The 13,016-nt window shown below is 42.7% G+C and overlaps 1 protein-coding gene across 1 annotated transcript in view; it reads right to left on the minus strand.

The window, feature by feature from the left end:
- Positions 1 to 13,016, minus strand: part of CERK (ceramide kinase) — an 82,073-nt gene that overhangs the window by 28,862 nt on the left and 40,195 nt on the right. The window contains exons 2-4 of the mRNA XM_023734624.1: positions 12,428 to 12,541; positions 11,733 to 11,855; positions 499 to 624 (exon numbers count right to left, since the gene is read on the minus strand). Coding sequence (XP_023590392.1) covers positions 499 to 624; positions 11,733 to 11,855; positions 12,428 to 12,541 — 363 coding nt within the window. The remainder of the gene's footprint in view (positions 1 to 498; positions 625 to 11,732; positions 11,856 to 12,427; positions 12,542 to 13,016) is intronic.

Raw genomic sequence — 13,016 nt, forward strand, 5'->3', positions numbered from 1 at the left:
AAGTGTTTTGATCAAAGACTGTATAGAAGAATCCTGATCAAAAGGGGGAAAATGTGGAAGAGAATTTAAAATTCTCATGGACTCCAGACTTTCTGGAGCCATGGGGGCTTGATAAACCCCCAAAACTATTGCCCTATGATAATCCTTAAACTTTAAACCTTAAACCAAAAATATCTTCTGAAGTCTTCTTAAAACCAAATAATAGTTTAGCTTAGCTAGTAAAGAATGTCTGCCTTGAGCCTTGCAGGCTTTTAAGAACTGTCTACATGGGATCAAACTGACAACAGCAACTTGAAAGATTAAATAGAAAACTTAGAGGGCAGTGAGTTTATGTTAATGGAGGAGGAACAACTCAGAGAAGGAGGGTGAGAACGGCTGTACAACTCAGAGAACAATCAGTGTCACTGAATTGTACGTGTAGACACTTTTGAATCGGTGTATGTCTGCAGTGTATATTCTCAACAACAAATTATTTTAAAAAAAGAAGTAATACCTTACCAATTATCTCAGTGTTGATGGAGGCTAAAGCAAATAACGGAGCCACCTTCTTTTCATAGATCCTCTTGCCTTGTCCTTTTCCTCCAAATGGATTGATAAACACCAGTAAATGCTTTGGCCTACATGCTGCCGAAAAGAAAATAATTTAAAAATCAATCACAATAAATGTAACAAATAATCAAAATTAAGACTGTGTTACTGAACAAAATCAAACCATAATGATTTTAGAATTCTGCTTCGTGTTACCTCATTAAAGTATTTTTAAATCTTAAGGAAGAGCTATAAAAAGTTTCCTAATCTGTTAAAAGCAAAAAAAAACCCAAAAACAAGGCAGGCTGTCAGAATGGGCAAGGTCCCTGGGCACCTCAGACAGTTGGCTCTTGACTACTAAAGGTTGGCGGTTCGAACCCACCCAGCGGCATCATGGAAGAAAGGCCTGGCAATCTGCTTCCATTAAGATGACAGCCAAGAAAACCCTATGGAGCAGTTCTGCTCTGTAGCATGGTATGGCCATGAGTCAGAACTGACTCGATGCTGACAGGTTTGGTGTCTTCCTCAAGAATGGGCACAGCCACTGGATGCTATGAGGGTCCCCAGGACTCCGAGTTCTGTCGGGGAGAGAGACTCACTCACTGCTTATGAAGCAGCCCGTCAGATGTGAGTTCTGCAAGGTGGCAGCCTCATTCTTTGCCGTGTGAAAGAAAACAAGCTTGCAGAGAACAAGGAGAATGAAGCAGATGCACAGAAAGGGGCATCTGGACAGACAGACAGACAGACTTAGTCACAGAAAGAAAAGCCTTGGAATGAGACGGACAGAGAGATGGAAAGACAGAAACCAAATGGATCCCAGCCCTCTGGTTATACGCCCTCTCAGCAGGCCCAGCTTAACACCTACACTGGGGTTTCAAGTTGTTGCTGGGTGTCACCGAGTTGATTCCGACTCACAGCGACCCCCTGTGACAGAGCAGAACTGCCCCGTATGATTTCCTAGGCTGTCATCTCTACAGGAGCAGATCGCCAGGTCTTTCTCCTGGGGAGCCGCTGAGTTTGAACTGCCGACCTTTCGGTTAGCAGCCGAGCACTTAACCACTGGGCCACCACGGCTCCCTGGGGGTCTCGTGAGTCTTTCCTATTTCTTACAATAACTTCCATATTTCTGTTTCGGTCAATTCAAGTAGCTGCTCTTACTTAACACGAAATGTAACTCACACATCAGTGAGAGCAGCAAGTATTTACCCAGGAGAATTGAAAACATGGCCGCACAAGAACACGTGCACCAACATCCACAGCAGCACCATTCACAACGGCCAGAAAGTGGAAACAAGCCCCGTGCCATCGCCAGGTGAATGGATGGACCAAATGGGATCACACAAACGGAATATTATTCAGCCATAAAAACGACCGAAGTCCCAATACAATCCGTGCTACAACATGGGTGGACCTTGAGAACATCATGCTGAATGAAAGCAGCCAGTCACAAAAGGGCACACAGTGTATCATTCCATTTACAGGAAACACCCAGAACAGGCAACTCCATACTGATGAAAGAAACATAGCAAAATGTGAACAGCTGTAGAATCTAGGTGGTGGGTTTATGAATGCTTATGGTACAATTCTTTCAGTCTTTCCATATCTTTGGAGATGTTCATAATAAAATATTAGGAGGAAATATGCAATACAGAAAAACAAACCAAAGCAAAAGCTGGTTCTTTGCAAAAACTCCTAAAAATGGACATATCCCTAATAAAACTGATAAACAAAAAGGGAGAAAAGACAAATTACCAACATCAGGAATGAGTAAGGGGACATCAGTCTTGGGAGTGATCTATAAATACTACAAAGAAAACAAAAGGATCTGTTGATAAATTTATGCCAATAATTTTATAAAGCTAGATGAAACAGACAAATTTCTCAAAAAATTCAATTTACCGACAGAAGAGTTAGAACATCTGAATAGTCTGATATCTAATAAAGAAATGGGAACCGTCACCAAAAACCTTCCCACAGGCCTAGAGGGCTTCACCAGTGAAGTCCTCCGAACATTTAAGGGAAAAATAACCCCACGTTATACAAACTTTTTCAGAGAATAGAAAAAAGGAAGGGAGGGAAGGAAGGAGGGAGAAAGGAAGGAAGGAAGGAGGGAAGCAGATAGATTTCTCAACTTCTCAGTGAGACCACTGTAACCTTGAGGACAAACCCAGCCAAGGACATTATCAGAAAGGAAACTTAGAGCCCCACTGCCCCCCTTAGGTGGAAAAATCCTAAACTAAATACCGGTAAGTCAAATGCAGCAATATATAGAAAGGGTGATACATCATGACCAGGTGGGGCTTACTCCAGGAATGCAAAGGGCTTAAACAAGGAGAAATCAATGTGATTCATCATCACACTAATCCAAAAAGATAATCATCTGATCATCTTAATAGATGTAGAAAAATCACTGATCAAATTCGACACCCATTCATGATAAAAACTCTCAGCAAACTAGGATTAGAAGCGAACTTAATATGATAAAAAGAATCTATTTCAAAAACAGCCTAAGCAAGCATCCGTCTTAATGATGAAATGATGAAAACTTCCCCCCAGAGGCCAGGAATGCGACAAAGGTGCCTGCTGTCACTGCTGCAATGGGGGGTCCAAACCAGGGCAACAACACGAGAAAAAGAAATAAAAGGGTAAGAATTGGAATGGAAGAAATGTAACTGCCATTATTCACAGATGACATGATTGTATTTCTAGAAAATCATCCAACTATTAGAATCAATGAGGGAATTTAGCAAGGTCACTGGAAACAAGGCCAATATACCAAATTCAACTATTCTTATATATACAAGCAACAAACAAAAGACAAAATAGAGACACTATGGGCCGGTGGGGAAAGGACAGTCTTTTCAATAAATGACACTGGGTCAATCAGATGTCTATATTTTTAAAAAATGAACCTTGACTGCTTACCTCACACCATTGTACAAAAATCAATCCCAAAGAGTTTATCGACCTCAATGTGAAAGGCAAAACAACAAAGCTTTGAGAAGAAAACACAGGAGGACAGCTTCACGACCTTGGAGCAGACGCAGATGGCTAAAATAGAACACGACCTAACCACGAAGTTTAAAAAGAAACAAACAACCAAGATAAATGGGACTATATTAAAGTGAAGAACTTCTGTTCACCAAAAGACACCGATAAGACAGTGAAAAGGCAAGCCACGTAACGGGAGAAGATATCTGTCATTCATAAATTCGATAAAAGATTCAGACCCACATATGCATACTTTCTCGTTGTTGTTAGGTGCCGTTGAGTCGGTGACCCTATGTACAACAGAAGGAAACAATGCCTGGGCCAGTGCCACCCTGACAGTCGCCGCTATGCTTGAGCCCGTTGTTGCAGCCACTGTGTCAATCCATCTCTTTGAGGGTCTTCCACTTTTTCGCTGACCCTCTACTTTACTAAGCACGATGTCCTTCTCCAGGACTGATCCCGCCTGATCACATGTCCAAAGCATGTGAGAGTAGTCTCGCCATCCTTGCTTCTAAGGAGCATTCTGGCTGTACTTCTTCCAAGACAGATTTGTTTGTTCTTCTGGCCGTCCGTTGTATATTCAATATTGTTCACCAACACCATAATTCAAAGGTGTCAATTCTTCTTCAGTCTTCCCTATTCATCGTCCAGCTTTCGCATGCATTTGCGAAACACCATGGCGCACCTTAGCCTTCAAGGTAACATCTTTGCTTTTCAACACTTCAAAGAGGTCTTTTGCAGCAGATCTGCCCAACGCAATGTATCGTTGATTTCTTGACTGCTGCTTCCATGGGTGTCAACTGTGGATCCAAGTAAAATGAAATCCTTGACAACTTCAATCTTTTCTTTGTTTATCATGATGCATACTCTACCACCCAGCAATTCCATTCCTAGGTATACACCCAAGAGAAATGCAAACACATGTTCACCAGACAACATGTAATAGAATATTTATAGCAGGATTATTTGTAATAGCCCAAATCAGGATGCTATGGAAATGGCCATCAACAGTAAAATGCATGAATAAATGGTCGTGTATTCACACCATGGAATATGGAATTCTACACAGCCATGGGCATGAACAACCTCCAACCACATACAAAGAATTTCTACATATCATTAAGGAAAAGACATACAATCCAACAGAAAAATGGGCGAAAGACTTGAACCGACACCTCACAAAAGAGGATGTTCAAGTGACCCATAAACACATAAGTGTATTTCTCAACCTTGTTAACCATCAGGGAAGTGCAAATTAAAACACCCACCAGGATGGCTTCAATTAAAAAGGAGCGTTTAAGATGTGGAACAGCCAGAACTCTGAGAACATGCTAGTGGGAATGTTGATTGGTACTAATCACCACTTTGAAAAACCATCCAGCAGCATGTACTAAACGTGAACATATGCATACTCTACTGCCCAGCAATTCCATTCCTCAGTATACATCCAAGAGAAATGCAAACATGTGTTCACAGACAACACTTACTAGGATCCTTACAGCAGGATCATTCACAATAGCCCAAATCAGGAAGCTGTGGAAATGGCCAGCGACAGTAAAATGGATGAATAAATGGTCGTACAGTCACACCATGGAATAGGAATTCTACACAGCCATGAGCATGAACCACCTCCAACCACACACAGTTTTGGTGTACCCATGGATAAATTTCACAAATATAATGTTGACCAAGAAAAGCCAGACATAATAGAATTCACACGATGGGATTCTATTTATATAGATCACAAAAACTGATCTAGGTGTTAGAAGTCAGGGTAGTAGCTCCCGTTTGAGGGGTCGTGACTCAAGGGGCAGAAGGGGGACTTCTGGCGGCTGACCATGTTTCTTGATCTGGGTGCTGGCTACATGAGCAGGCTCAGCTGGTGAAAATTCATTGAGCTGTGCACTCAGGACATGAAGCACTTTTCTGTATCTATGTTATGTACTTCAATAAAACATTAAAACAGGTAACAGAATGAGGGGTTAAAGCTACAGAGCAGCTGAAGTAATAGAATCATGTATTTAGATACAAGTAGACTGTATCACCCTTCCCGTCGGTCAGTTTGCTGTACTGTGGTGGTTTTTATGTTGCTGTGATGCTGGAAGCTATGCCACTAGTATTTCAAATAACAGCAGGGTCACCTTCGGTGGACAGATTTCAGTGGAGCTTCCCGACGAAGACAAAGAAGAAAGGCCTGGTGATCTACTTCCAAAACTTAGCCAATGAAAACCCCATGGACCACTACAGAATGTTGTCTGATACAGTGCTGGAAGATTAGCCCCCTGGGTTGGAAGGCACTCAAAACACACAGTTGCCACAATAATGGGCTTCAGCAAACCGACGACGGTGAAGACGGCTCAGGATGGGGCAGCATTTTGCTCTGCAGCATGTGGGGCCGCCAGGAGCTGCAGCTGACTCGATGGCAACTACAAAAGACTACCTAAAATGGACAACTGTATGGGCTTTTCCACAAATTATAGAGAAAAATAATAAAGCCACGTCACTCACGGGGAGGCAGTGGTAAGAGGACGTTGTCTTGGAGTCCCCACCTACAGAATCGCGCCTTGAATGTAAACACTCAAACTCTCACGAAAGCAAACAGATGGGACCGGAGGGAAGGGCGGCGAGAGAGATTATGCCCAGGGAGGAGGTGTCTAGAGACAAAGGAGGAGGAGGCCAAGAAACTGAAGACAACTCCCTGACAGAATGCTGCAGACATGCAGGAGGACAAGCACGGGCACAGAGCTCACAGAGGTTTGAATGTGAGACGCCAACACGAACTTGTAATGAGGACTGCGTCCCACGCGGTAAGACAGACAAACACAGACACCAGGTCCTACCGCCCAGACGACAATCATAAGACGAGCTTCTTCAAGCAGGGAAGTTTCTCCGAAGCTGACACACCTCATCAGGGCATATCCCTCACAAGTTTATTTCCTTGCAGGGAAATACCTTGTTCAAATAAATTGGAATCCACTTTCCTGATCAGATACCAAATTAATTCAAAAAGACATAAAACTAATTTAAACCACCTGCTGTTTCTATCCAGTGGGGGACATCTCTACCTGAATCCTCAGGACTGTGAATTAAGATTACAACCGAACAACCTGAAAGGGTTTTGGAGCTACAGAATGAATTAACAGCTACCGTGATTTTAAGCATGGCAGACTGACCTGTAGCAATCGCTAACTAATCCTTTAGGCTCCTACTACATCTCAGATGTACGGGACACACCCCAGATGTATAAAAAGAACATTCCTCCACTTGTCGTTGTTGTGAGGTGCCGATGAGTCAGTTCCAACTCACAGCGACCCCATGTACAACAGAACGAGACACTGCTGGGTCCTGTGCCATGCTCACAATCGTTGTTATGCTTGAGCCCACTGTTGCAGCCACTGTGTCAATACATCTCATTGAGGGTCTTCCTCTTTTTCCCTGACTCTCTACTTTACCAAGCATGACGTCCTTCTCCAGGGACTGGTCCTTCCTGATAGATTACGTGTCCAAAGTACATAAAACGAAGTCTCACCATCCTTACTTCTAATGAGCATTCTGGCTTTACCTCTTCCAAGACAGATTTGTTTGTTCCTCTGGCAGTCCATGGGACACTCAATATTCTTCACCAACACCATAATTCAAAGGCGTCTATTCTTCTCCAGTCCTTCTTAGTCATTGTCCAGCTTTCGCATGCATATGAGGTGACTGAAAACACCATGGCTTGGGTCAGGCGCAGTTAGTCCTCAAAGCGACATCTTTGCTTTTTAACACTTTAAAGAGGTCTTTTTGCAGCAGATTTGCCCAGTGCAATACTACCTTTGATTTCTTGACTGCTGCTTCCATGGGTGTTGATTGTGGATCCAAGTAAAATGAAATCCTTGACAACTTCAATCTTTTCTCCGTTTATCATGATGTTGCTTACTGGTCCAGTTGTGAGGATTTTTGTTTTCTTTATGTTCAGGTGTAATCCATCCTGGAGCCTGTAGTCTTTGATTTTCATCAATAAGTACTTCAGGTCCTCTACACTTTCAGCAAGCAAGGTTGTGTCACCTGCATATTGCAGATTGTTAATGAGTCTTCCTCCAATCCTGATGCCGTGTTCTTCATACAGCCCAGCTTCTCAGATTTGCTCAGCACATACAAACTGAATAAGTATGGTAAAAGGATACAACCCTGACACACACCTTTCCTGATTTTAAACCATGCAGTAGCCCTTTGTTCTGTTCAAATGACTGCCTCTTGGTCTATGAACAGGTTCCACGTGAGCATAATTAAGTGTTCTGGAATGCCTATTCTTTGCAATGTTATCTACAATTTGTTCTGATCCACACAGTCAAATGACTTTGAATAGTCAATAAAACACAAGTAAACATCTTTCTGGTATTCTCTGCTTTCAGCCCAGATCCATCTGACATTAGCAATGATATCCCTTGTTCCACATCCTCTTCTGAATCTGGCTTGAATTTCTGGCAGTTCCCTGTTGATGTGCCACTGTAACTGTTTTTTGAATGATCTTCAGCAAAATTTTACCTGCGTGTGATATTAATGATATTGTCTGATAATTTCCACATTCTGTTGGATTAGCTTTCGTTGGAATGAGTACAAATATGGATCTCTTCCAGTCAGTTGGCCAGGTAGCTGTCTTCCGAATTTCTTGGCGTAGATGAGTGAGCATTTCCAGCGCTGCATCCGCTTGTTGAAACATCTCACTTGATATTCCGTCAGTTCCTGGAGCCTTGTTTCTCACCAACGCCTTCAGTGCAGCTTGGACCTCTTCCTTCAGTACCATCAGTTCTTGATCATATGCTACCTCCTGAAATGGCTGAACGTCAATCAATTCTTTTTGGTACAGTGACTCTGTGTATTCCTTGCATCTTCTTTTGATGCCTCCTGCGTCGTTCAATATTTTGCCCATGCTGTTGTCAGGTCGCGTCGAGTCAGTTCCAACTCACAGAACGAGACACTGCCCAGTCCTGCGCCATCCTCACAATCACTGTGATTCTTGAGCCCTTCGTTGCAGCCACTGTATCAATCCATCTTGCTGACGGTCTTCCTCTTTTTTGCTGACCCTCTACCAGCATGATGTCCTTCTCCAGAGACTGATCCCTCCAGATAACATATTCAAACTATGTGAGACGTAGTCTCGCCATCCTTGCTTCTAAAGAGCATTCTGGTTGTACTTCTTCCAAGACAGACTTGTTTGTTCTTCTAGCCGTCCATGGTATACTCAATATTCTTCGCCAACACCACAATTCAAAGGCATCAATTCTTCGATCTTTCTTATTCATCGTCCAGTTTTTGCGCGCATATGAAGTGACTGAAAAGACCATGGCTTGGGTCAGAAGCACCTTAGTCTTTAAGGTGACATCTTTGCTTTTCAACACTTTAAAGAGGTCTTTTGCAGCAAATTTGCCCAATGCAATGCGTCTTTTGATTTCTTGACTGCTGCTTCCAAGGGTGTTGACTGTGCATCCAAGTAAAATGAAATCCCTGACAACTTCAAGCTTTTCTCCGTTTATCATGATGTTGCTTATTGGTTCAGTTGTGAGGATCTCTGTTTTCTTTATGATGAGGTGTAATCCATACTGAAGGCTGTGGTCTTTGATCTTCATCAGTAAGTGCTTCAAGTCCTCTTCACTTTCAGCAAGCAAGGTTGTGTCATCTGCGTATCACAGGTTATTAATGAGTCTTCCTCCAGTCCTGACGCCCCATTCTTCTTCATACAGTCCAGCTTCTCGGATTATTTGTTCAGTATACAGACTGAATAGGTATGGTGAAAGGATACAACCCTGATGATGCACATACTTCCTGACTTTAAACCACGCAGTAGTTCCTTGTTCTGTTCAAACAACTGCCTCTTGATCTATGTACAGGTTCCACATCAGAACAATTAAGTGTTCTGGAATTCCCATTCTTCGCAATGTTATCTCTAATTTCTTATGATCCACACAGTTGAATGCCTTTGCATAGTCAATAAAACATAGGTAAACATCTTTCTGGTATTCTCTGCTTTCAACCAGGAATTCTGCCCATAGACTCTTTCAATGTTGCAACTCGGGGCTTGAATTTTTTTCTTCAGTTCCTTCAACTTGAGAAATGGTGAGTGTGTTCTTCCCTTTTGGCTTTCTAACTCAGGTCTTCGCACATGTCATTAAAATACTTTGTCTTCTCAAGCTGCCCTTTGAAATCTTCTGTTCAGCTCTTTTACTTCATCATTTCTTCTATTCACTTAAGGTACTCTACATTCAAGAGCAAGTTTCAGAGTCTCTTCTGATATTCATTTTGGCCTTTTCTTTCTTTTCCTGTCTTTTTAATGACCTTTTACTTTCTCCATGTATGATGTCCTTGATGTCATCCCATAACTCATCTGGTCTTCGGTCATTAGTGTTCAGTGCCTCACAGCTATTTTTGAGATGGTCTCTAAATTCAGGTGGGATATACTCAATGTCATACTTTGGCTCTTGTGGACTTGTTTTAATTTTCTTCAGCTTCAACTTGAACTTGTATATGAGCAATTGCTGGTCTGATCCGTAGTCAGTCCCTGGTCTGGTTCTGATTGATGATATCAAGCTTTTCTGTCATCTCTTTCCTCAGATGTAGATGATTTGATTACTGTGTATTCCATCTGGCAAGGTCAACGTGTACAGCTGCTATTTACATTGTTGAAAAAAGGTATTTCCAATGAAGAAGTCGCTGCTCTTGCAAAATTCTATCATGCAATCTCCAGCGTTATTTCTATTACTGAGGCAATATTTTTCAACTACTGATCATTTGTCTTTGTTTCCAGCTTTCACATTTCAATCACCAGTAATTATCAATGCACCCTGACTACATGTTTGATCAATTTCAGACCACAGAAGTTGGCAAAAATCTTCAATTTCTTCATCTTTGGCATTAGTGGTTGGTGCATAAATTTGAATAATAGTTGTATTAACTGGTCTTCCTTATAGGCATATGGATATTATCCTATCACTGAGAGCGTTGTACTTCAGGATAGATGTTGAAATGTTCTTTTTAACAATGAATGTGATGCTGTTCCTCTTCAATTTGTCATTCCTGGCATAGCAGACCATAGGACTGTCTGATTAAAAATGGCCAATACCAGTCCACTTCAGCTCATGAATGCCTAGGATATCTGTATTCAAGCGCTCCATTTCATTTTTGACAACTTCCAATTTTCCTAGATTCATACTTTGTATGTTCCACGTTCTGATTATTAATGGATGTTTGTAGCTGTTTCTTCTCATTCTGAGATATGCCCCCATCAGTATACGAAGGTTCTGAAAGCTTAACTCCATCCACACGATTAAGCTCAACTCTACTTTGAGAAGGCAGCTCTTCTCCAGTTGTATTTTGAAAGCCTTCTGATCTGAGGGGCTCATCTTTTGGCACTATATCAGAAAATGCTCCACTGCTATTCATAAGGTTTTCACTGGCCAGTTATTTTAGAAGTAGATCACTAGGTCCTTCTTCCTAGTCTCTTAGTCTGGAAGCTCCACTGAAACTTGTCCCCCATGGGTGACCCTGCTGGTATTTGAAATATCGGCAGCATAGCTTCCAGCATCACAGCAACATGCAAGCCACCACAGTAGGACAGACTGACAAACACGTGGTGGTTTCCTCCACTTACCTAGTTTAATCCTCACCATCACCTTGATGGTAGGTATTACTATCCCCACTTTCCAGTAAAAGAAATTGACGCTCAGAAGGTTAAGTGACCTGCTCTAGGTCTCCCAGGTAGTAAGGGGTGCAGATGGGACTCAATCCCAGTGTCTTGACTATGGAAACCCGTCCTCCTTCCACCACACTATGCTGGCCCCCTAATTAAAAAACAAAAAAAATTTGCCATCGAGCTGACTCCGTCTCATGGCAACCCCATGTGTGTCAGAGTAGAACTGTGTGCTCCACAGGGTTTTCAATAGCTGGTTTTTCAGAAGCAGATCACCAGGCCTTTCTTCCAAGGTGCCTCTGTGTGGACTCAAATCTCCAACCTTGTGATTAGCTGCTGAGCATGTTAATGGCTTGCAGTACCTAGGGACTCTGGCCCTCTCATTAGTTTTAAAAAAAAAAAAAGTCAAGCTAATTTATCAAATCCACCCTAGTTAGAACAAGTTTTATAAGAAAAGGAGGAGGCATGTCCAGAGACCTCTGAAGCACACATAACCACGCCACCGTGATGGTTCTGTATTTCCGCAAATGCATAAACACGTACGTACTCAGCTTCTCAAGCAGCTCTCTCAGGGTCTGCAGCCACAGGTTACACAGTTGCTCTTCAATACACCAGAAAGTCACCTGGGCCCGCTTCCAGCGGTGACGCCGAGCTCGCTTCACGCAATGCACTGTGCAGAAACAAAGGCACTCATGAGCACACAGTCGCAGCCTCTCCGGCAAAGCCTCACGTGAGCTTGCTTCAAATGCATGTTCATTTTCAGCACACAACTAAACATTTCCCAGGGGTTCTCTTTTCTCCCAACTAGCTAGTAACTTTCAAGGTATATTAGAAAAAAGGTCCCATTTTCAGATCTTTTGACCCATACTAAAAAAAAATTTAAAAAAAGAAAAAAGATGATCAACAACAAAAACATTCACTAAAAGCAGATCCTGGGAAAGCAGATATTAGGAAGTTTCTAATAAAGATAAGAAAACGGCAAGCTTGTTTAAGGAGTCCTGGTGGCACAGTGGTTAAAGTGCTCAGCTGCTAACCAACAGGTCGGTGGTTCAAACCCACCAGCCACTCGATGGGAGAAAGACGTGGCAGTCTGCTTCCGTAAAGATTTATAGCCTTGGAAACCCAATGGGGCAGTTCCACTCTGTCCTACAGGGTCGCTATGAGTCTGAATTGAGTTCCCTCTCCTGTACTCAGCATGGAATTAATGAAGAACCGTGGGAGAAGATACTTAGGATTTATCACCTGTAAAAGCATGAGGCTTTTCCATTTTCTGCCATTTTCCACTGGTGTAGTGCTTCCCGTTAACGTCTGATTCTTCCACGGTGATGATCTCAGAAATAGGCACGGAGCAGGCATCTGTAAAGACACCACACTCTTACGTCTAATGAATTCATCAGAGAGGTCCAGCTCATGTCCAATTAAAGAATCCAACTCTACGATGCTGGCAATACTGTGTTTTAATATTCTCCTTTAAAAAACCACAAGTAAAAAGTAAGGTTATATGTCATTTTTTAAATTCAGAGCTAAATAAATACGGGAAACTCAAATGTGATTGGAAATGGGGTGTTTTATCCAACAGAACCACCAAATGTATGCTGAACAGGGAAACGCACGGGCATGCCCCCATCTGCTCAGGGCAGTGCAGACCAACCCGTCTGCTCAGGGCAGTGCAGACCACCACGGGATGACAGCCAGTCCACGGAGAAACGCGTGGGCATGCCCCATCTGCTCAGGGCAGTGCAGACTACCGCGGGATGACGGCAGGGCCACAGAGAAACGCTCGGGCACGCCCTGTCTGCTCAGGGCAGTACAGACCACCATGCGGGGTAGC

The sequence above is a fragment of the Trichechus manatus genome, unplaced genomic scaffold (genome assembly GCF_000243295.1).
Source record: "Trichechus manatus latirostris isolate Lorelei unplaced genomic scaffold, TriManLat1.0 scaffold00069, whole genome shotgun sequence".
In the NCBI taxonomy this organism is placed as follows: domain Eukaryota; kingdom Metazoa; phylum Chordata; class Mammalia; order Sirenia; family Trichechidae; genus Trichechus; species Trichechus manatus.